This window comes from Zootermopsis nevadensis, unplaced genomic scaffold, assembly GCF_977971745.1.
Source record: "Zootermopsis nevadensis isolate Lab colony 2312 unplaced genomic scaffold, Znev_1.0 Znev_ptg000002l, whole genome shotgun sequence".
In the NCBI taxonomy this organism is placed as follows: Eukaryota; Metazoa; Arthropoda; class Insecta; order Blattodea; family Termopsidae; genus Zootermopsis; species Zootermopsis nevadensis.
The window spans coordinates 1,383,961-1,407,573 of record NW_028259134.1 but is presented as its reverse complement, the minus strand read 5'-3'; the positions used below and the strand labels follow the sequence as shown (position 1 = coordinate 1,407,573).

Sequence of the window (23,613 nt, the reverse complement as noted above, 5' to 3'; positions counted from 1 at the left end):
AGTCAATTCAGGATATATCGGAATTAATTAAAGGTAGGGTATCCTGTGATAAATCTTAAAAACTACTGCCCGATTCAAATACAATTTTCGTTCTAAAGTTTCGTAAAACATAAGTCTGATTTTCAAGTTCAACCAAGCCGTAGGTAGCGTTCTGATGTCACGTGGTAACCATCGCTTCGTTTAGACGTAAAAAGTTAGCAGAAGGCGACATTACTAAACTCTTTCCGCAGTTTCTGAACCTTAAGATGGAAAAAATGACAAAGTAAGACAACAAAATAAAATTAAAACATTTGTTATGCATTTAATTATAGGATTAATGATAAAACTGTAAATTTATAAATTAGGCAGACGTCTGAGTAATGCTTCAAAGCAGACGCTACGCATTCAGCGTCAACAAAACACAGAATTATTAATCATAACTTAAGTATATGGAGCAATTCTGTTTTATAACAATTTAGAAGAAGCATCTTTTCACTTGTAGCAATTATTAGTCGAACGGCTAGTAGACAACATATATTTTCTCTGCAAAGACTACGCATGGAACGTATAACTAAACTGAAAATCGATTATCCAATCGATACAATAAACTGACAGTGGAAAAGCTTGTGTTGTCAGTGTACGTACCATGAATTATAAATGGAGGCCATAGGCTGTCACGGCGTTGTTAATAAAGTGGACTCGGACCTAGTTTTTCTTTGTGTGTAACGATTCCAACATGAAGGTCAGCCATGTTTCCAATGCAAATGGACGTTTATATCATTCATTACACTTCATTCTACTTCGCTAGATTTTATTACGTGTTTTGTATACACCTTTCTAAATGTACAGATGTACAATTTTAGAGAGAAATTCGTCCTGACTTAACTTTTGGTTTAGATAAGTTAACATCACGGCCTTTCCTTACAGAGAAAAATTACGAAAAAGTTTAAGAGCATTCCCATGAAGGATTCACGGGTAATCCTAGACGCTTAGGAACTCGATGCAGATATTAAAGTAGCCTAATCTGTTTTTAGACACATAACGGGCGTTAATCCAATCATTCGTCCACAGAAATCCATTTACAGTACCGGACGATAATCAGTTACATATAACTGATTACTCCTGGATGTGATAATAAAGACATTTCATAAATATTCCTGGCTACCAGAAATACGATCGGAGAGTAATGGAGATTCTCACAGAGATAACACTGAAGAAATTTGCATATCCACTGGAATCTTATAAATATGCATTATGAGAGTTTGGATTGGATTAAAGCGGCTTAGGATATCTACTGGCGGGTGCTTGTGGATAAGGTTCCACAAAAGTGGGGTATTACTTCAGCAACTGGAAAGAACATAAACTTTCCAAGAAGGTTCCAAAGTTTAAGTTCGATTTTGATTAATTTTAATTTACACAACCGAACAATATTAACATTACAATTTATTTAATACTCCGCCTACTGACTTTAGGCATTGCTGGTGACAGATACACTGCATGTATTTTTTTTTATTCGAGATTGTAATTACGACTTATGTATCTGCGCGTATGCTATGGACAAACAGTGGTTCGTGACCTGCGCACTTGCCATGGAGACCGCGAAGTCGTGACGCACGCAAGGCACCCTTGCAATCTGTAATCACTCCCGTTGCGGTGACGGAAACTTCGCCGACTTGAAACGCACTCACAATCATGGATGGTGTACAATAAAAGTTAATTAAAGCCGTGTAACTATCAGAGGAAAACAGTTCAGTGAATCAGACAGGAAACCGAGTTACACAGTAGCTGAGTGAGTACGTGGCCAGTACTTTACATTTTATTGACGAATAACATTTCCAGGAACGCTGTTACAGAGGAGTTCGTAAGTATGATGGTTAATTTCAATTAAGGTAACATCTCCACAAAATTTCACGAGGATTTATCAAATAATATTTATACTTTTATTAGATTACAAACGTCTGTACGATTACAGCTCGATGTTCAGTGGTAAAAGCCATTGCATTTTCTTACCCCACACGAATCTTACCTCAATGCGTGTGCGTAGACAAGAATAAATTTCGCTCAAAGTAAATTTAAATTTTGGCCACCACAATGTACACTGATGTTTAATATGCAAGATGTAGACCTACTGCAGAATTATACCACTCAGGTGACATGTTACTAAATCGACATTCTTCTCAAGTCGATATCTGCGTCTAGTGCCTTGGTAGTCGCCTATCTGTTCTTACAGTACCACAATTATTAGTGTTTGAAAATTCAACATGGATTTTATAATTCAATTTACAAATACAATTAAATGTCTTAATCGTCTGTTACACTTTTGGGTTTATTTTCATCCGAAGGTTTGCTGATGTCCACAATTGAGTTTTTATTTAAAATCACGTGTTAGGTTTGTTAGAAACAGCTGTCTTGTTGGCAATGGAGTCCCAGTTGAGTGTAGGCCTATTTATATTCATGATTACTGTCATCAGCATCATCAACTCGACGCGGCAGGTTCCTCCTTTATAAACTTACCGGCCTACACGTAGAAGCCCACAACTGGACCCTATCCTCAGCCAGATGAATACAGTCCATACCCTGAGACCCAATTCCAAGATCAATTTTAATAATATCCCCCATCTTCCTCTCGTTATTTTTAAATGGTCTCTTCACTTCACAATTTTCTAACATTTCTTATAGCTTTGGTGCATGCTGCATGCCCAACCATCTCATCTTCTTTAATTTGGTCGTTATAATATTTGGTGAAGACTACGTCTACAAATTATAAAGCTCGCTAATATATAACTGATACATCACCGCCATTAATATCATCACTGTTGTTGAATCAACGCGAATAAATAAATAAATAAACAAAAATTATTATCCTTATTAATATTATTATTTTTATTACAGATAAATTAAATGAACTGAGTTTTGTTATCATTGTAACTGTCATTACCGTAGTGCGGGGAAGAAACATGCCACTTACTACTACGTGCGAATGCAAACGTATTTGCACCGAGATCAAAAGTTTTCAATACCGTTAAAGCCATATGTTGAATTTACCTGATTCTATTACAATTACTTGGAGCGAGTCATAAATTCTCATAGTTCATCCGATTAGCACCATCTGCGTAATCTTCACTCTGCTAATAAAACTGGCATGATTTTGTCTTAAGCCGTCCTAGGAAACCATATATGTTACTGCCGAATTATTTGTTTAAAACTACATCTAATGGTAATATCATATCTGGGCTTCATTTTCTAAATTTTATCGTCATTGTGTTAACATCAGATTAAATTCGAGGAGACCATGATGGCCCAATCAGTTATTATCACGATATTCGCCTTAGGATACCCAGGAAAACCTTTATTCGAACCAGCTACCTCTTAAGTTACAAATCCATAGCAGTTCCACTTTGTCATCCTGTTCAACCACAGGGAAGTAACCATCTTCCATGCAAATTCTTTTAATAATGTATTCTGTATATTTCGAATTATGGTTATTAGCGTCTGTACTGAATCAACATGCATAGATTTCCTCAATAAATAACAGCAATCAGTCTTAATTCTCCTTCTAAACACGTAGACTGAATTTCGATAACACCTCGTATAGGCGGGAGGAAGGCATATTATCTTCAGAGACCTTGCCCGTTTAGAAAATTACACACCGGGCATTTGGCTTATGAATTATTGGTCCCGTGGAACGTTACGTTAAAGCCAGTGGCTTTGAAAACTTAATCGTGGGGAACTAACATCAGGAACCGAAATTTATATGAAAGGGACTAGAAAATTACATCGGAGTGAGTACCAGTGGCCATGACAGCTGTCCTTCGACTGAGAGGCGTAGTTTCTCTAATAAGGATGCGTTCGGAAGTATTGAATTAACTACACATGATCATGTACTGAAACGATTTACTTCTAACATTAATATTATTTCAATATTAATAACTAACTACCTCTAAGAAGAGTTCAAATTCTACGTAAAACAAACCACTGAGTTAAACAATTTTATACAAAGAATCCTTAACTCAAAAGCATCGAGGCAACAAATTTGGCCTTATTTAATTAGAAAAACCGAAATGTTTACTAATTTCATTAACTTTTGTTAATGGCCTTATTAATACCAGTCACGAATATTTGAGGCCAACGGGGTGAAACTCGAGGATTACCGACGTTTCAGGGCTCCTGCTGCCTCCATCATCAGGGAGATAATGTAGGCAGCAAGGACCTCTGAAACGTCGATAAACTTCTACCAGACTACACAGCCATCTTCAGAGTCACCGCCGTCGAGAACCTCAAATCCTACAGAGTGAAACTCTCCAAATACACGAGCCCTATACAATGTAATACAAAGTGCGTATTCTCTGCAAGAGAGAAATTAAAGAATACAAGACACGTAGAGTAATGGAAAAAAATATCTTTTTATATATTTATTAAAACCAGTAGATAAACTATGCAAAGCCGCTCACTTATTAAAAAAAAGTAATCAACTTTTGATTCAAACATATGTCCAACATTTACGTAAGTTTCAGGAAATAAAAACCATATTTTATTCCTGTCCGTAGAATCTGACTGGCGATCCTTCAAACAATTATTGTTTCATAATAATGTGTCAGAACGCTGGCCTTGTAATCCTGGAGTCTCGGGTTCGATTCCCGGCGGTGCCCGAATTTATAACTTGTGTTGGGCAAGGCCGTGGTCTAGGCAACACGGAGTTTCCCGGTTTCTCCGTGGCATCCCAACAATTACTCCATTCACACACAGAAGAAGGCAATGGCAAACCACTTCTGGATCATCTGCCAAGAACGTATATGAACAGGTCCCAGTCCGAGAAAAGGATGGAAGGATCCTGTTCATATGGACCTGTCCTCAGACAGAACACTAATAATAATAATAATAAATTACTCACTCCGAGAATATGGGAATCACGCTTACATCCAGCCAACATTGCGGCTACAATTATCTTTAATACGCGGGAAGTTTTCTTTTGCACAGATGAAACGAAATTTTGTAGGAAGTTTACATTCCTGGTGCAAATTTAAATACGTTGTTCTTTAAAGCCTGAGCTAATGGCTTCATTGTTTTTTATATATATATATTAAAGGGGTAAAATTGTATTAAGTCAGAATAATTTTGTAAATTTCTAATAATTTAGGGAATATACGTCCAAAAGAACAGTACAGAAGTTGAGTGTAAAAATTAAGGCGAGTTTAAAAATTAATTCAAATCAATCCCCAACGGAAAATATACTAAATTAAGATGACATTTACATTACCGAAGAGACAAAATAATAATACATAAGCGTGTGTCAAACACATTAACTGGTAACGTTACAATATTCAATAAATGGAGCTTTCGAAGCATGAGTAAACAAAATGCCTTTAGCTTTTAAAGTGAATTAATAACAAACTCGGAAAATATCGGAATTCAATAATACAGTGTGTCCGAGAAAACGTGCACACATTTTAAACATTTTTATTGAGAAACTAAAGAAAGCTAGGAAAGTACAGTTTCCACCACATGAAAAAGCAACTTAGAAAGTTTTCTTAACTTCCTTTCTCAATTTCAATGCACTTTGACCTGAGCTCCCCTTGTTGCAAACAAGTGACTCGTGAGCGGAACGCCTCGTCCTTTGTGTACCCCCAAAGGAAGAAATCCGGCGATCTTGCAACGGCCCCATCTCTTCCAATCCATCTTATAGGAAAATTTATGTGGGGGGAAAAAAACTTTCTGAGTTGCTGTTTCATGTGGTGAAAACCGTACTCACCTAGCTCTGTTTATTTTCTAAATAAACATGTTTAAAATGCGTGCACTATTTCTCGGACACCCTGTATAGTTAAGTAATATAATTCTTGTAATATTTCAATACAAAATTCGGCAGACAATATAAGTGTCTTGAGCTAGAATTCAGTTTTCGGTAAACACGTTCACAGATCAACACGCACGCCCTCTATTTCCTGTTCTTATTCCAGGTGAAGTTACAAAATACCATGAAGACGCTACTGGAGGTTCTGGTACTAGGCGCCATCATTTTCCCCGTCGCGTTCACTCAAACAGCCTTGAAATTATGTAAGTATTTTTACCACACAATTTCTTTGAATTATTTTGTAGATGTTTAGGTTTTACGACGAATGTAGAGTCTGCTGATTTTTAACGTCGATTATCAACTGTGTTCTGCTGTAGGACTGACAGCTCATTTTTCAAGTGTGTACAGTTCTATTATTACTGGATAAAAATTTACTTGGATATTATCCATCTAGTAAATATAAAACGTAAAACGACGTTTCGGAGATGGGACTCTATCTCCGTCTTCAGGTTCCTACACAGTTGGGCCCACTAGATAGAGCTAATCCCTATCTCCGGAGGAACCTGCAGACGGAGATAGAGTCCCATCTCCGAAACGTCGTTTTACGTTTTATATTTACTAGACGATGGATAATATCCAAGTAAATTTTTATTCAATTGACTCTTCACCATCGTCAAGAAGTTTTAGATTTGATATCTATTATTACTAATCACATCTAATACAATCCATAAATTAATCATCATATCACAATTGTGATTTTTCTTATAAAAAGATAAAAAAAAATTAAAAAATAAAAAATTATGAGAAAATATTTCGTTACGATATTTCGTACTTAACGTTATAAAACCCAATACAAAAACATCAATCTCTTTTAACCCTAGAACTAAGATGCGTGGGGAAATCTGCTTCAACTTGGTAAATATAACTGTGTACAGATACTATAAAATATCTACCTTTAACTCCTAATATTTCATAAAATAAGTAGTACAATTTGTGTTTCGTCTCTAAACGAAACGTAAACATTAAAATATACAAAATTATATTAACTGTTGTTTTGTACGGATGTGAATCTTGGTCACTCGCCCTGAAGAAATTAACATTAAGGCTCTTTAAAAACACGCTACTGAGATGATTTGGACCTACGAGGGATAAAATAGCAGGATCTGGAGACAGCTGCATAAGGAGAATCATAATTTGTAGGCCTGCCTTCGCAAAATATTAATACGATGTTCAAATTAAGGACGATGAGATGGACAGTGCATGTAGATCGATGAGAAATTTATATAAAACTATTAACGAAACGTGAAGGTTAGACACCATTTCGGAGAGTTAGACGTGCATTGGAGGATAATATTAAAGTTGATATTCAAGAAATAGGGCGTTACAATGTAGAAACGACTCGTAAGGCTCAGCGGGCTCTTTTGAACACCTTTGGGTTCCATAAGAGGTAGGGAATTTATTCATTGACTGAGCAACTATTAGCTTCTGTAGAAGAACTCTGCTCCATGGAGTTAACTGTACGGTTACAGTAACGTGATTCTTCAGGTCTCCTCGAAATAAAAATGTATTTTAAATAGCGATTCCTCGTGCAGAGATTCTCCTAAATTTAGGCAACACTTCATTGCTGTAAAACTCGTCGTATGTGAGCCTGGTGTTAAAACATCCCTGAAAATGCATCCGTGTTTGCAGTGGCGCTGGTGGAGATGCAACAGGAGAAGGTTCCAGGCCTGTACTCGCAGGTGATGAGGAAGGCACAGGACAAAACCGGCCTCGTAATAGACGACGTAACCATCAAGATCAACAGAGACGAGGAGGAGGAAACTTTCGGTAGAGGTCAGTACACGACGCCATGACAGTCGTAGGGGCAGTTTCAACGTTACGACCAAGTAAATACGTGATACGAGGTGCGATCAGAAAGTTTCCAGACTGCGCGTATAAAAACCCGTACACTTATCTCAGGTATTAAATTCATCCATCACCCTCGAAGTAGTTCCCCTGGGAGTGAACACAACGATCCCAGCGCCGCTGCCAAGCCTGGAAGCATCCCTGGAAATCTTTCTTTGTCAGCCTGTCAAGCACCATATGCGATTCTGCCTGAATCTCTTCTATCGTCTCAAATCTCCTTCCCTTTAGCTGAATTTTCATCTTTGGGAAGAGGAAGAAGTCACACGGAGCTTAGAAAGGAAGTTGGGGTCGGTTCTTGCAAGATCTTTGAGCTCCTGACAAACGAGAAGTCGATTCTGCTTCTGGTCCTCAGACAGGATGCGTCGCATGTGGAGTTCTTCCTTTAGAATCAGCTGACAGGTCCCATAGCCTATCCCAACAATGTCGCACAAGTCGTTGATGGTACGACGTCGATCTTCGTGAATGGCCTGCCGAATCTTCGTAACATTTTCGGGCGTTGTGCTCGAAGGTGGTCGTCCAGAACGCTCGTAATCATCGACAGAGGTTCGGCCATTTTTAAAACGTGAATGCCACACAAACGTTTGTGAACGACCCATTGCGGACTCCCCAAATGCTTGCTTTAGCATTTCATAGGTTTCCGTAGCCGTTTTGGCGAGTCTTTGGCAAAATTTGATGCACACGCGCCATTCCGAAATCGCAGGAGGGTCGGTGTAATGCACTACCAAAACGCCCGTAACTAAGAAACAAATGCTAATTCGATGATACCGGCTGGCACACTGATTCACTATGAATGTAGGCCGCACCCCCTAAAGGCAGAAGCTCGTACTACATCCGGTTCGCCCTCTATTGACACAGTCTTGAAACTTTCTGATCGCACCTCGTAAATAGAGACGCGTATTTTGTATAAAGCAAAATCCCAGACCAGACACTTCCTTCCGACTGTGAACTATCTCAACGCGACCAGTTTGGAATTCTTCGCTGTTTCTGGTTTTTGTCACTCGGGTAAGTGTTTTATTACTTTCGACTGTTCCGAGCGTTCCAAGTGACATACTTTCCCTTGAGGTTAGACTGCAGGAACTGTAACTGATGGCAACGAAAGTAAGAGTGTAATACGGTATCAGAGAAAATGTGAAATCTATGGTAAGTCCTTTGTGAAAGTACTTCTGTCTACAAGAAACCACACATGAGTCGAGAAAAACGAGGATCTCGGTCGATGAGATGGTTTCCGGTGTCTCAGCCTCTCGGCTCAGGTTCAACGAATTTTTAAAAATGTCGTATTTATAAGATTATAGCTGCTTCTCAATGTAACACCTACACTAAAAAAAGAAAAACATTCATAACGTTTAACCCTTTAAGCCGAAGCTCAACTGAATATGACTTAAAATTCAATTTCTAGCGCGAATAATACAAAATACTTCATTATAACATTCAACTTTTCAACGCTGTTAACGGAAATAATTTCTGTTTTTCTGCTCAGAATCCACATAAATACGCTCAGTAGGCAAAACGCAAAGAGAATTTGAGGTTTGACGGCGGTGAGTATGAAGATTTCTCTCTTCTGGGTTGTTGCGCTGTGTAGTCTGATCGATGTTAACCAACGTTTCTGGGGTCATACTGCCTCCATCATCAGGGCGATGAGTATGAAGATTTCTGTCTTCTGGGTTGTTGCGCTGTGTAGTCTGGTCGATGTTAACCAACGTTTCTGAGGTCATACTGCCTCCATCATCAGGACGATGACGGAGACATTATGACCTCTGAAACTATCAAAAGACCGCATTCGATATTTTCACCCCCGTGAGAATCTCAGATCTCATATAGCACTTTTCTTCAAAAACTTTACGTGTTTTATCTAATTTTTTTTCCTCAAAAGTGTGCAACGAGGTCAGAAAAGGCATCGCCTTGATCCTGGATTTGACGTGGACGGGCTGGGGGCGCTGTCGTCAGCTGGCGGAGAGCGCAGGAATCCCTTACATCAGGGCCGACGTGACCATCGGAGGCTTCGTCCAAGTTGTGGACGCCTACCTGACCGAACGCAAGGGTTCGGACGCTGCACTCATTTTCCAGAACGAGGAAGGTACGTACGAGTGCGCACCCGTCCGTCAGTTGTCACCAAAATTAACACCGACCATAAGAAATCGATTAATTCCTCTATTAAGTGGTCATGACGCACATATTCGTTCTCGAGAGCTACTAAAAGTAGCTACTACATGCATGTCAGTCATTATACCTTTATATTTACAAACGTAAGACTTATTAACGTCGGAAAATGATCGTTTCTCCTGTCAGTGTCGTAAAACAGAAACCACAATTCACATGTGAAAACTACATGTGAATTGCTCTCCTAATAGCAGAGCAGTTGTTATGTTTCATGACAAACTACGTCTCAGAGGAACGCATTGCCTATATTCTACCCTGAAAAACTTAGAGCAGAAGATGGAAGTGACGTGTTCCTCCAAATAACTTATCTAAATTTACGTTACAATGGAGGATCTACTTTATTGACCAAAAAGTAGAAAAATAACAAATAATAACACGATAAGTAGACATTAATCTACATTCAGCATCAACATTTTATAGGACTTGGGAGTAATTTATTGGGGGAAAAACGTCTTCGTTGTAAAATACAGCAACGACATTTGTCAGAAAATTATGGTAAGTTCTTTAAAACTGACGGCAAATATTTGAATCGTGGCCAGTTAAAAGAACATTATTTCAAATGCAATCATAAACGGGTTATGTATCTCAAAGGGAGAATAAAATCATTTATTCAACGTAAAACAATAGTCCCATCCTCTGTGCATCTCAGAATTATCACAATACGAGTTGATACTCATTTAAATCTACGAACATAGATATAAGAATGTTTCTCGGAGTCTGTTTCAAAAACTTTTACGTAAGAAGAATCCTTTTGTTCGTAACGCCCTCTAACTTGACCTAACCTGAGCTAGCAACCATTTGCATCAATAATTCATAACCAACGTGTTGCCGTATGAGCGAAGCCACCCGTGAACAATATTGATTAATTAATTCAACGGTCCTGTCTCGGTTTTAACAGCACTGGTCGACCACAGTTCGTTCAGTTAAATTCAAAGTAATGTGAATTTAATGACAAAGTTTGTCGTAATCGAGGAAGATGAAAGCAAAGATTCTTCTTAAAAATAACACCCACTAGATGACGTCATAACACTTTCCATTAAGCGCAGAAACATGGCCGGTGATATGGTTTTAATTTCTCCGAAAAATTACTGTTCTGCGGTCGATGAACACTTCAAAGACTGAACATCGAAAAAGTTCCCGCTTTGGCGAGATCTGTCGGCCTGTGGTTCCCTTTTTATGGGGCTACCTGAAAAGCAAATTGTTCAAAACACGTCCGGCAGAATTTAAATAATCTCAAACAGAGAATTTCTGAAAAAATTTATGTCATATCACCGGCCAAGTTACTGTTTGTAATGAAATTTTTGTAAATCGAGTGCACTTTCCTGATCGTTCGGAAACAAACTCACGTAAGTCCATGTCCTCCGCCAGTATCGTCTATACGGAAAAGGGAAAAATATAAAACATGAATTTGGTGGATGTCACGCAGAGCTGGACCAGGCACTGTACTACCTGATCGGAAACTCCATCATCCGCGTGATCGTGCTGGACGGATTGCCAGGCAACGCCACGGACAAGCTGTTGGCAATGCGGCCTGTGCCGTCCTACTACGTCATATTTGCAGACACGGCAAACGTGATAAAACTATTCCAGAAGGTAAGTCCAGAGCCAAGGCCGGAGAAAACGCACTTCTTAATGGGGGGAGGGGATAAAATCCAAGCAGAAAACTGAAACCCAAATTTCTACCTACATGAAGAGAGTTTTGTTGTAAAAATTCGGCATAATCATTCCCTGGATTGTAATGAGGTTATTAACCTTCGGGTTCCGTAAGCCATCTGGTTGGTTGGGTCCACTATTTGGGAAGCCTGAGGGGAAGAGACCCCTGGGGAGACCTAGACGTAGATGGGAGGATAATCTCAGGCGGGATCTATGGGAGATAGGAGTTGAAGGAGACTGGATTTTGTTGGCCCAGGACAGGGTCCGGTGGAGGGCTTTGGTTAATTCGGTGATGAACCTTCGGGTTCCGTAAGCCATCTGGTTGGTTGGGTCCACTATTTGGGAAGCCTGAGGGGAAGAGACCTCTGGGGAGACCTAGACGTAGATGGGAGGATAATGTCAGGCGGGATCTGTGGGAGATAGGAGTCAAAGGAGACTGGATTTTGTTGGCCCAGGACAGGGTCCGGTGGAGGGCTTTGGTTAATTCGGTGATGAACCTTCGGGTTCGGTAAGCCATCTGGTTGGTTGGGTCCACTATTTGGGAAGCCTGAGGGGAAGAGACCTCTGGGGAGACCTAGACGTAGATGGGAGGAGAATGTCAGGCGGGATCTATGGGAGATAGGAGTTGAAGGAGACTGGATTTTGTTGGCCCAGGACAGGGTCCGGTGGAGGGCTTTGGTTAATTCGGTGATGAACCATTGTGTTCGCTAAGCCATCTGGTTGGTTGGGTCCACTATTTGGGAAGCCTGAGGGGAAGAGACCGCTGGGGAGACCTAGACGTAGATGGGAGGATAATCTCAGGCGGGATCTATGGGAGATAGGAGTTGAAGGAGACTGGATTTTGTTGGCCCAGGACAGGGTCCGGTGGAGGGCTTTGGTTAATTCGGTTATGAACCTTCGCGTTCCGTAAGCCATCTAGTTAGTTAGTTCAAATATTGACGCTCACGTTGTCTGCAAGTAACAAGTGAATAACGCAAATGTAATTTAGCTTTCATGTGACGTGAATTATAAATGATACGAACCACGCTACGTTCTTGTGGCAAATACATTATTTATTTCGCCTCTGCAGGCTCAGGACGGCAAATTAGTGACCCGCAACGAAAGATGGAACCTCGTCTTCACCGACTTCGTTTACGACCAGTTCCAACAGAGCTCACTGAACCTTCTGGTAAACCTGCTCACTCTGAGCAAGGACGTGTGCTGCCGCCTGCTGGACAAAGACAAAAGCTGCGAATGTCCTGATAACTTCGAGGTACGAATTTCTTTCGTCACTTCTGTGGTTTCTTGTCCTACAAGCTACACTTGACTAGAGCGACGTATCTTCAGAAGATAATCTCAGGGTGATTAGCATCTGGGCGACGTACGCGTAGATGAGGATAATATTAAAATGAATCTTATTAAAACAGACTATGACGATACATCTGATTTAGGATAGGGACTAGCCGAGGGCCCTTGTACACACGTATTGAAGTTTCGGGCTCCATCAAAGCGCCTTGAATACGATGATCCATGGATCTAATTAAGGACGTAAATTCTGTCGTCATATCAGACACGAAAAAATCCATAGGAATCATAATCATTCACAAGTAGTCTGACCGTCCGTCTCACAGTTTCAAGACATTTCCAGATTAAATTTAGTTCTCATGTAAAAGGCCAATAATTACTTACCACAAAATCCGTAGATCTGGGTATAATATTAAAATGTATTAAACATATAGGGTGTAAACTGGATTCATCTTGCTGAGCAATGAAGCTTAGGGTTACGTAAAAGAAGGGGAATTTCTTGACTGGCTAGCTAACAAGTAGCTTCTCGGTAACTCTGACTCCTCAGTCGCGACATCTGAACGTCTGTGTTTAATATAGTCCAACATTTCGGATTTGTATCGGATCCAACGTTGTATGACGTATTTATACACCACAGCTTTCACACGTTGTTTCCAATGCATAAAAAATGCCGTTCACTCACAGCCTGCAAAAATTTGTATCCATTTATATGTTCCATAACCACGAATAATACGAGCTGAGAAAGTGGTAAATATAATAAATTCGATATTGATTTCAATAAATTACTTAACGCGTACTAATAACATTGTTATTTTATGTTATGTTAGATCCTTCCTGCGTACATGAATCAAGTGATCATGTTCTTGGGTGACCTCCTCGCAGAAATGAAAAAGAGCGGCTCGTATTTGTCCGCGTCGGCCGGTGACTCGGTAACAGACTGTCAAAATATTGATGCCAAGACAGCTGACAACACCACAAGAGACAAATTCTACGAACTCATACCACAGGTAACACTAACGTGCTACGTCGTATCGTAAGTACGTAAATCTGAAGCCCGGTTTGCAGGATTTCCAAAAATATTCCACTAGCACAGCGTCCACAAAGTTATGTTGTCATTCTTAAGCTTAACATGCTTAATGTTACAACATCGTAATAGCGATGATAAGCGCCAAATTTTAAAGTTTAACTTTAATAACACCAATTTTAACAACTAAGTTTGTGTATTGACGGAAATAAATAAATATATTACTGAATTAAACACAAACATGACGCATATAAATTACAAACTTAACAATTCTGTAAACAATACAAAATAAAAGAGAATTGCTGGTGGAGATCAAAGCGAGGCCCACGGATCACGCAACACACGTAATCACGATTCCACTTTTTACCAATCAGCATCAGGAGTAGACAATCTGAAGCGAAGAGTCAGGTACGCGGGCGAGACTAACTCTCCACGTGTTCCCACTTGAGTGCGATAAGAATTGGAATATCGATAACACAAATGAAAGGAAACGCATAAATGTACGAACATATTGCATGTACCACGTATATCAGGCTTTCAAAATTCCTGAGTGTAATTCGAGAAACAGACAGAACCAACCAGACCACTAACTCGGCCCCTTTCAGGGCCTTTATCCATACAACCAAACTCACCTTTCTCTCTCTACTTTCTCTCCCTCTCCCACTCTCGCCCACGTGCTACCATTGGTCCACTCCCATACCTGCTCCCATTGGCTCGGGGCAGGCTACACCTTTCACTTCCCTGCCTATAAATCCAGCTCCTCACACCCTATTGGCATATTCATCGCCCTGATGACGAAGGCAGTATGACCTCTGGAACGTTTGTTAACATCGACCAGACTACACAGCGCAATAACCCAGAAGACGGATATCTTCAGACTAATCCAGTGTTCATCAAACTAACATAAAAGCCAAAATAACTCTCCAGTTGTCATCAAGTAGATTACAAATATCAAACTTAAATCGCATTAAAATCATCTCTTAAAATAATAAACTTTCAAATATTTGTGACGTGTCTTTCTTTCAGGTGCTAGGACAGTACGACGCCCTCGGTTTCAACCAGTCTCGATGGCTTCTTTATTACCATAACGACATGGAAATAGTTTTGGCCAACAGTTCCAGCAGAGACGTACTTGCCAAGTGGACGATGGACGATGGACTAGCTGTCAAGCCCAATGTTACTCTGGCACCAACAAAGCGTTTCTTTAGGGTTGGGACTGCCGAGGTAACGCGCGAGATAAATTTTTGCCAAATGGCTCCACACATCCTTAAACTCAGCACTAGCTTCATGCCCTGGCCAATTAACCCCCACAATTTATTGGATACGAGGCAAGGAAGGCCCCAAACCAGTCTGCACATCGGTACAACACGAAATTATTATTTTTTAACATATCAGTCGTTTCAATTTTTTTTTAGAAATATACGTGACATTGAAGTTCGAAAATTCTGTTCCGCATTGCCAAGTCTTCATTTACACACCAAAGTTTTGATATATTATCTTCGTAGAAATACAACTCTGCCCTCAAGTCAATCGAATACTGTTCAGAATTTCTAAAGACAGGAAAGTCACTGACATTCACTGGTTCGAACATTCACTTATAATGAATGACACGGAAAATCAGAAATCTTGCGCGTATTTTTATTTTGTTTCTGATAACATTATAAATGTTAATTCGATCATTACTACTCTCTAGGCCATTCCATGGTCATACATGAAGAGAAATCCATCAACCAAAGAGATCGTGGTTGATTCCGAAGGAAAAGCCTTATGGGAAGGATACTGTGTTGATCTGCTACAGAAATTGTCTGAGCTCATGGATTTTGATTATGAGATTGTTCCGCCAGCAAATGGAGAGTTCGGTAAACGATACCCAAATGGTACATGGGACGGCATGGTGGGCGATCTTGCTATGGGGGTAAGTACCATACACAAGTTCATCAAAAATGCACAAACATTTTACTTGCATTAATTTCAACCTATTAATTAATTAGTCAAAACTGTTCATGAGACTTCTAGCCAGCGCACATTTTCAAGTAGGACTTGAAGTTTTCTGAGTCTGAAGATAACAGATAACAACAACCGAGTATACGGGTATAGTGATACGCGTGCGCAGTTTTCCGTGATATTAGACTCCCCCGTCTTGCGTCGCGATAACCCACAAGTACCCTTCAACTTTTAACCATCCACATGACGCAGAATGTGCAATAAACTAAGCAAAGTACTAATTCTGAAATATTTTTCAACGTAACGCTCATTTAAATTAAATTATTACATAAACAAAAGTCATAAGATGTTGCTCTATGCATTACAGCAGAAATCAAATAAGCAATGTTTACTCACTCGTAGACGTTCACAGTCAGGCGTATAACAGTGCTGGTGAGAGGGACTTCAGTTGTGATGATTAACAGTGGTGAAAACTTCATTAAGTTCTTCGTAACGTGTCCATTGTCTGTGTGGAAGAAAGAAGCACGTGGTTGAATGACTGGCCATTCTAAAAACGATATTAGCGTAACTCGATAAAATCTTCTCGAGTACGTCTTAAGCCAGTATCAGTGGGTCGAGCGACTGATTTCGCCATATTCAATGCTGAGAACTCCATAACTTGAGATGTAGAGTGAAATTTGAGAAATTCATGATAATGACAATAACTGTAAACCCGAGACATTAATCATGGTCACATAAACAGCAATTACTGCTGTTCACTGGCAGCTCGTATCACGAAATACATTTTTCAAAAATTAAAACAAATCACAATTTGTGCCACAGACCTACAAAAAAAAAATGGGCTTGATTCTAGAAGATAAATTCCTTTGAAATTATTCCTTAAAAACGTCTCTAAACTTTTAAATGTTCATTCTTTAAAGTGACAATAGGAATTACATAAAGAGAAACCAACTATCAATCACAATTCTTTTAAAAACTAATATCAGGCACTCACTTTTACCATTTGCACACTGAAATGTTTTATGATAAATTAAATTAAAAAATAAATATTGTCTTATCATGTCTTCACTACATACATATTAATAGACATCAAATGTATTCAAAAGTAATTCAGAATAAAAATCAAATTTACAAACATATTTTCAGGAAACAGACATGGTGATCGCGCCACTTACCATGACGTCAGAGAGGGAGGAGGTGATTGACTTTGTAGCACCTTACTTTGACCAATCAGGAATTTCCATTGGTAGGTGTCAAGTTAGTCTTTAGTTAATATGAATATTCAGTTTTACAGATATTCTGCATAAATGCCTTTACAGTCAGAAGAGAATTTAATGCTATTTACACTGGGCATATACTGACAACTTTTTTTGAGAAACGAGTGTTAGCTCTTGACATCGATGGTACATGTAGTGACAAGGCTATTTTTACGCACCATATATTAGGATTGAATCTGTGAAAATTAAGATATTATATTTACAGTTACAGATGGTTAACTCTTTAAAGTAGGCTTCCGTGTATTTATCTGCAACGTAAACTCATTCTTTGATTCTGTTCAATCAATCTTACAAATTGAACACGCACACACACACAAATTAAAAACCGTAAAAGTGTGTAACACATTTTAGCTGTTACATTCGATTATATAATAATTATACAATATACAATAGTTGTGAGCCTGAGGGGAAGAGACCTCTGGGGAGACCTAGACGTAGATGGGAGGATAATGTCAGGCGGGAGATAGGAGTTGAAGGAGACTGGATTTTGTTGGCCCAGGACAGGATCCGGTGGAGGGCTTTGGTTAATTCGGTGATGAACCTTTGTGTTCGCTAAGCCATCTGGTTGCTTGGGTCCACTATTTGGGAAGCCTGAGGGGAAGACGTCGCTGGGGAGACCTAGACGTAGATGGGAGGATAATCTCAGGCGGGATCTATGGGAGATAGGAGTTGAAGGAGACTGGATTTTGTTGGCCCAGGACAGGGCTTTGGTTAGTTCGGTGATGAACCTTCGGGTTCCGTAAGCCATCTGGTTGCTTGGGTCCACTATTTGGGAAGCCTGAGGGGAAGAGACCTCTGGGGAGACCTAGACGTAGATGGGAGGATAATCTCAGGCGGGATCTATGGGAGATAGGAGTTGAAGGAGACTGGATTTTGTTGGCCCAGGACAGGGCTTTGGTTAGTTCGGTGATGAACCTTCGGGTTCCGTAAGCCATCTGGTTGCTTGGGTCCACTATTTGGGAAGCCTGAGGGGAAGAGACCTCTGGGGAGACCTAGACGTAGATGGGAGGATAATCTCAGGCGGGATCTATGGGAGATAGGAGTTGAAGGATACTGGATTTTGTTGACCCAGGACAGGGTCCGGTGGAGGGCTTTGGTTAATTCGGTGATGAACCTTTGGGTTCCGTAAGCCATCTGGTTGGTTAGTTACAATAGTTGTTATTATTATGTGTAATTAAGCATTCTAACATTTCCTTGTCTCATTTATTACTCATGGACGGTTACGTTTGTTGCCAGTAATCAGGAAGCCGGTTCGCAAGACATCACTCTTTAAATTCATGACAGTGCTACGACTTGAGGTGTGGTTAAGCATTGTGGGAGCTCTCACGGTGACCGGTATCATGATCTGGATCCTTGACAAATATTCGCCCTACAGCGCCCAAAACAACAAGAGTCTTTATCCTTATCCTTGCAGGTATAACGCAGTTATCATTATATTTTATTAAGTAAAATTAATAAATCTGATAAATATATTTAAATGTGAAAAAAGCTACATTCAGAATCAACAGTCTACAGAGTCAAAATCATGGTCTTTTTTATTTTGCTAGTATGTAAAACCATACATAAAACTCTGTCTCAGTCCAAAACAGATGAACGCTCTACCAATTCTTTCATGATGTTTTAAAAAAAGTTAAAGTTCATGTGATTAAAAGACACAGTTCTTATCGCAAATCATCATAAACTGGTGTTTAAAATGTAAAACCCAGAACACTGATTCCATTATCTTAACAACTTTCATATTACATAATTGAGGAAGATGGAAAGACCTGTATTATAGTATAATTGTAAAATACTCATCAATTTTTAACATTTGTTACAAATAGCGTCAAATCCTTCAATTTCATTTCCTATCCCTATTTGCAGTTATTAGTACTTTGAATGCCTGCTGCCTGTTGTTACAGAGAATTTACCCTGAAGGAAAGCTTCTGGTTTGCACTAACTTCTTTTACTCCACAAGGTGGTGGAGAAGCTCCAAAAGCTCTGTCTGGACGCACGCTTGTAGCGGCTTACTGGCTCTTTGTAGTTCTCATGCTCGCCACCTTCACTGCAAACTTGGCTGCTTTTCTCACTGTCGAAAGAATGAAGGTAAATCAACAAAAGTTATAAAAATAAAAACAACACACGATTCAAATTGCCACTTAATTTACTCTTAGGTCAATTTTTGGAGAACAAATGTACAGATTACGTGAGATTTTGGGTTCTCAAGGTGATGAGTATGAAGATGGCTGTCTCTGGTATGTTGCACGGATGTGGTAGATACTGACAAACATTTCAGAGGTCCTTACAGCCTCCATCATCAGGGCAATGACCTATCTTCATACTCACCACCATGGAAACCTCAAATCCTACTTAAAAACACATTTCGCTAGCCTCTCACCAGCTTTCAAATCCAATACAAACTTAAATTACAAAGTTATGACAGTAATTTACATTCAATTTTATTATTTCCACAAAAATAATTACCCAAGAAAGCATACCCACTATGGCCTACACATATTCATAATAACCGAGAATTTTTGGTCGAGGAAAATTTTTCTATGAAGTACATAGAGTGAGACAGGAATACTTTTCGTGCCGGCTTAAAATTCTTTATTTCGTAATTCTGACTTTTTATACTGGAGGGAAGATTCCGGTGCTTAGTCTTTGGCATATGAAAGTCATATCTGCATTTTGTACTTATATTGAGCATATCTGAGTTTCTTGTTGAAGTTTTTACAGCAATCATTCATGCCAAATACTTTAAAAAGATCAAAAGATATTTTATTATTAAGAAATCTAAACTGTTCACTTGCAAGGACACCGAGTTTAAAAGGTCACTTACTCCCTTATACATGACATTTTAAAGAAATCTGTTAGTAATGAAATTGGTGCGTATGTAAGTAGTGAGACACACCGAACGATGAACTTACACTAATTTTTCACAATTCATTTTCAGTCACCTGTTGCGTCACTGGAACAGCTAGCGAGGCAATCACGTATCAACTACACTGTGGTCAATAATTCTGACACCCACGAATATTTCCAGAACATGAAGAATGCTGAAGATGTATTGTATAAGTAAGTTAGTAACCATACAAAATTTAATACACATAATCCCCGACTTACACATGAGTTCAGTTCAGTCCCTACACTACGTAGTTTAAGCCACAGATAAATAAACCACAAACAAACCTTATGTAAGTTGAATATTATATGTTGGAAATTACCGTAATTACATACATTTATCATACATTACATTTTTTTTTTACTCTGATGACAATCTACAGGTAGAAAATATATTTTATACCAACATGTGCCTAATATACATTAATTTTTGTGGTGACTAGTTCAATATTCTGTTCTCTTCCCCAGCTTTAGAGTATCCAGCTCCAATAAATCATCAGCTTGGATTCTCAAAACTTACAAGCCAAATTTACTTAAGTGAAGTCTCGTAAAAGCCAAGTATGCATGTTGAGTCTGGTGGCAGGCTTTTGTGAACAAGGTGATGAACCTTCGGGTTCCAGAAATAAAGTGGGCTATTCTTTGACAAGCTACATAACATTGCAGACAGATACAAAAATCATTTCAATGAGCTGATAAATGTTCATATGGCTAATGAATACAGACAAACTATCAGCCCTCTACACCAAGTTTCAATGAATTTCAAATTTATTATTATTATTATTATTTAGTGTTCTGTCTGACGACAGGTCCACATGAACAGGATCCTTCCATCCTTTTCTCGGACTGGGACCTGTTCATATACGTTCTTGGCAGATGATCCAGAAGTGGTTTGCCATTGCCTTCTTCTGTGTGTGAATGGAGTAATTGTTGGGATGCCACGGAGAAACCGGGGAAGCCCCCGGAGGAAAACTCTGTGTTGCCTAGACCACGGCCTTGCCCAACACAAGTTATAAATTTGAGCACCACCGGGAATTGAACCCGGGACCCCAGGCTTACATGGCCAACGTTCTAACCACTAGACCACCGTGGCTCTCTTCAAATTTATATAAAGAATTAAAATATTATAAATTTCTAGGTATTGGTTTCTGTCTAGGTGAATTAATAAAAATAGGTGGTAACACACTACATCTAGAGATTCATGATGTTAGGCCAATAAATGACCTTTTTTCAGACCCAAAATTGTAACTGGTTTTAATTTTTTAATATGTTAGTAGCGAAGACAATTTTTTTTGTACGAATTTTTCACATAATTCTGATCCAGGCAATAAAGACTGTAAATATATTTCACTGATCTATAGCACAGAATGTAAAAAATGCATTTGTATTTTACAGCGTTTGGAAGGACATCACCTTGAACAGCTCAAGTGACCAATCCAAGTACAGAGTGTGGGATTACCCTATCAAGGAGCAATATGGCCACATCCTGCAGGCCATAATGCAAACAGTACCAGTCGAGAATCCAACTGTTGGCTTTCAAAAGGTACTATAAGAAACAATGTAGTTATTGAAATCATGGAATTTCTTCAAATATTTGATTACTTTTGCCAGCTACTGAATTCAAATGGGGTTAAGGATGTTTGGCAAACTGAAGCACATGCCACAGAACCATTAGTACCTAAGCCAAGATCTTCTGAAGTTGAGATTGCTACTGAGAAGTTGAAAAGGAATAAATCACCAGGTACCGATCAAATTCGAGCAGAAATTATCCAAACAGGAGGTAATACATTGCATTCCAAAATCCACAAGCTTATTAGCTGTATTTAGAATAACGAAGCTTTGGGTTCGGTAAGCCATCTAGTTAGTTAGTTAGTGTAAGGAATCTATTATTACTTATAAGAATGGTAACATTCTTCTGTTACGATTAATGCCATATGTAGAAAAAATTATTCAATATCATCAGTGTGGACTTTAATGGTACCTGCACCGTGTCGTGGTGGTGAGGCTTGAGTACCTCAGTGACCCCAAGATCTACTGGTAGGGCCTCCGTAGCCAGATTGGTCGAGGGGGAGAGGTCAGACTAAGACAGGTACCCTGGTCCTCCAGGTTGGGGGTTGGTCGCAAGGCTAACAACCTTGCACCGTAAAAAGGAAGATGTTTCGAAACCTCGATCAAAGCCTCGGACAGACGGACCTAACAGAGGACCGAATGGAAGAGGAGAATTGAGGAGGCCACGGACTGAATACGGACCGGAGAGCCATAGAATAAGAAGAAGATCAGTGTGGACTTTGATGCAACTGATAAACTACTGTTTAGATAACAGGATTTGAGGTTCTCACAGCAGTGAGTATGAAGATGGCCGTCTTCTGGGTTGTAGCAACGTGTAGTCTGATAGAAGTTTACCAAAATTTCAGAGGTATAGCCATCTTCATACCGATCAGATATACTGTGTGTGTGTCAGATAAGCCAACTGGACACACAAGAAAATGGGATAGTACATCACCTATTTACAGACATCAAGCCTTTGAAGGAGTTAGCAGGGAATTATTACATACATCTTTATTACATTCCATGGATCCATAAGTTAGTTACATGACAACAGACTGTGGAATATATATATATATTTACTTTTGACGGATAAAGTGATGGAAAGATCGAGAAAATTTCAAGACGAGCTCCATAATTCATATTTTCCACCAAATATTTTTAGGGAGATCAAATCAAGGAGGATGGAATGAGAAGGACATAAAATGTGCATGCAGGAAATGATAAATGCATACACAACATCAACTGAAATGCCTGAAGGAAAAAGACTACTTGGAAGAATTAGGCATAGGTGAGATAATACTAAAATGGATTTAGGGAATAAGGTTTGGGGGTGAGGATTGGACTCATATGCAACTGATGGCAGGCTCTTGTGATAATTTTAAAAACTCTTCTCTGAATGGTTGGTGTCTAATCAGAAATATATTTATTTCCATACAATAACGAAATGATAAACACCAATGAACACAAGAATCGAAATTTGTGTGAGGTAGGAATTTGTCAATAAGACAGTAAAATATTCATTTCATCTGATGATCTATAAACAATAACAAAGAGTATGCACTTTCTTTACAGAATAATGTAATTTTATTTAAAACAGTCCATAAATGCTATGTCTCATGCAGGTAATTGACCAAGAAGAGGGAAAGTTTGCATTTATTCATGATGCAGCACAGATTCGATATGAAGTGTCACGTAACTGTAATCTCACCGAAGTTGGTGAGATGTTTGCCGAGCAACCATACGCTATAGCAGTTCAGCAGGGCAGCCACTTGCAAGAAGAGATAAGCAGAAAGTAAGCAAATAACTTCATCCTTCTCTGAATATCCTTGGTGACAATTTTATATTACTACTTCCATTGTTTTTTTTAATTTATCCATCATCTGTTATATGCTGTTTTAAACGTCTTACAATATCAAAAGTGTTTTAAAGAATGGATCAGGAATAGCTTGGTCTACTAGATCCAATAGAGTAGGTGTCTCCTTTTACCTGAAAACGACGGAAAATCCATCCTTCAAAACGTGATTTTAAGACTTTTTAAAAAATATTTAATAGGCGATTGATAATGTCGAAAACAGAGAAAGCAGTAACCTAACTTCACAGAAGTTTACATATTCAGTTCTTGCTTTCAGCACTGTCAAACCAGAAAAATAACACCACGAAGGCATATGGGGGAG

The 23,613-nt window shown here is 39.1% G+C and overlaps 1 protein-coding gene across 2 annotated transcripts in view; it reads left to right on the top strand.

Moving 5' to 3' along the window:
* The first annotated feature begins 1,607 nt into the window (after window positions 1–1,607).
* The window catches only part of Ir8a (Ionotropic receptor 8a), a 29,132-nt gene continuing 7,126 nt past the window's right edge, over window positions 1,608–23,613 (top strand). For both annotated transcript variants that reach the window (XR_015537551.1, XM_087357764.1), the window contains exons 1-15: window positions 1,608–1,840; window positions 5,934–6,030; window positions 7,457–7,600; window positions 9,543–9,746; window positions 11,256–11,422; window positions 12,552–12,734; window positions 13,594–13,773; window positions 14,817–15,014; window positions 15,484–15,705; window positions 16,881–16,980; window positions 18,248–18,425; window positions 18,913–19,096; window positions 19,947–20,068; window positions 21,287–21,434; window positions 23,062–23,231. Coding sequence is in view for 1 of the 2 variants with exons in the window: in XM_087357764.1 (XP_087213890.1) it covers window positions 5,952–6,030; window positions 7,457–7,600; window positions 9,543–9,746; window positions 11,256–11,422; window positions 12,552–12,734; window positions 13,594–13,773; window positions 14,817–15,014; window positions 15,484–15,705; window positions 16,881–16,980; window positions 18,248–18,425; window positions 18,913–19,096; window positions 19,947–20,068; window positions 21,287–21,434; window positions 23,062–23,231 (2,279 nt within the window). In the remaining variant the exon portion in view is untranslated. The remainder of the gene's footprint in view (window positions 1,841–5,933; window positions 6,031–7,456; window positions 7,601–9,542; window positions 9,747–11,255; window positions 11,423–12,551; window positions 12,735–13,593; window positions 13,774–14,816; window positions 15,015–15,483; window positions 15,706–16,880; window positions 16,981–18,247; window positions 18,426–18,912; window positions 19,097–19,946; window positions 20,069–21,286; window positions 21,435–23,061; window positions 23,232–23,613) is intronic.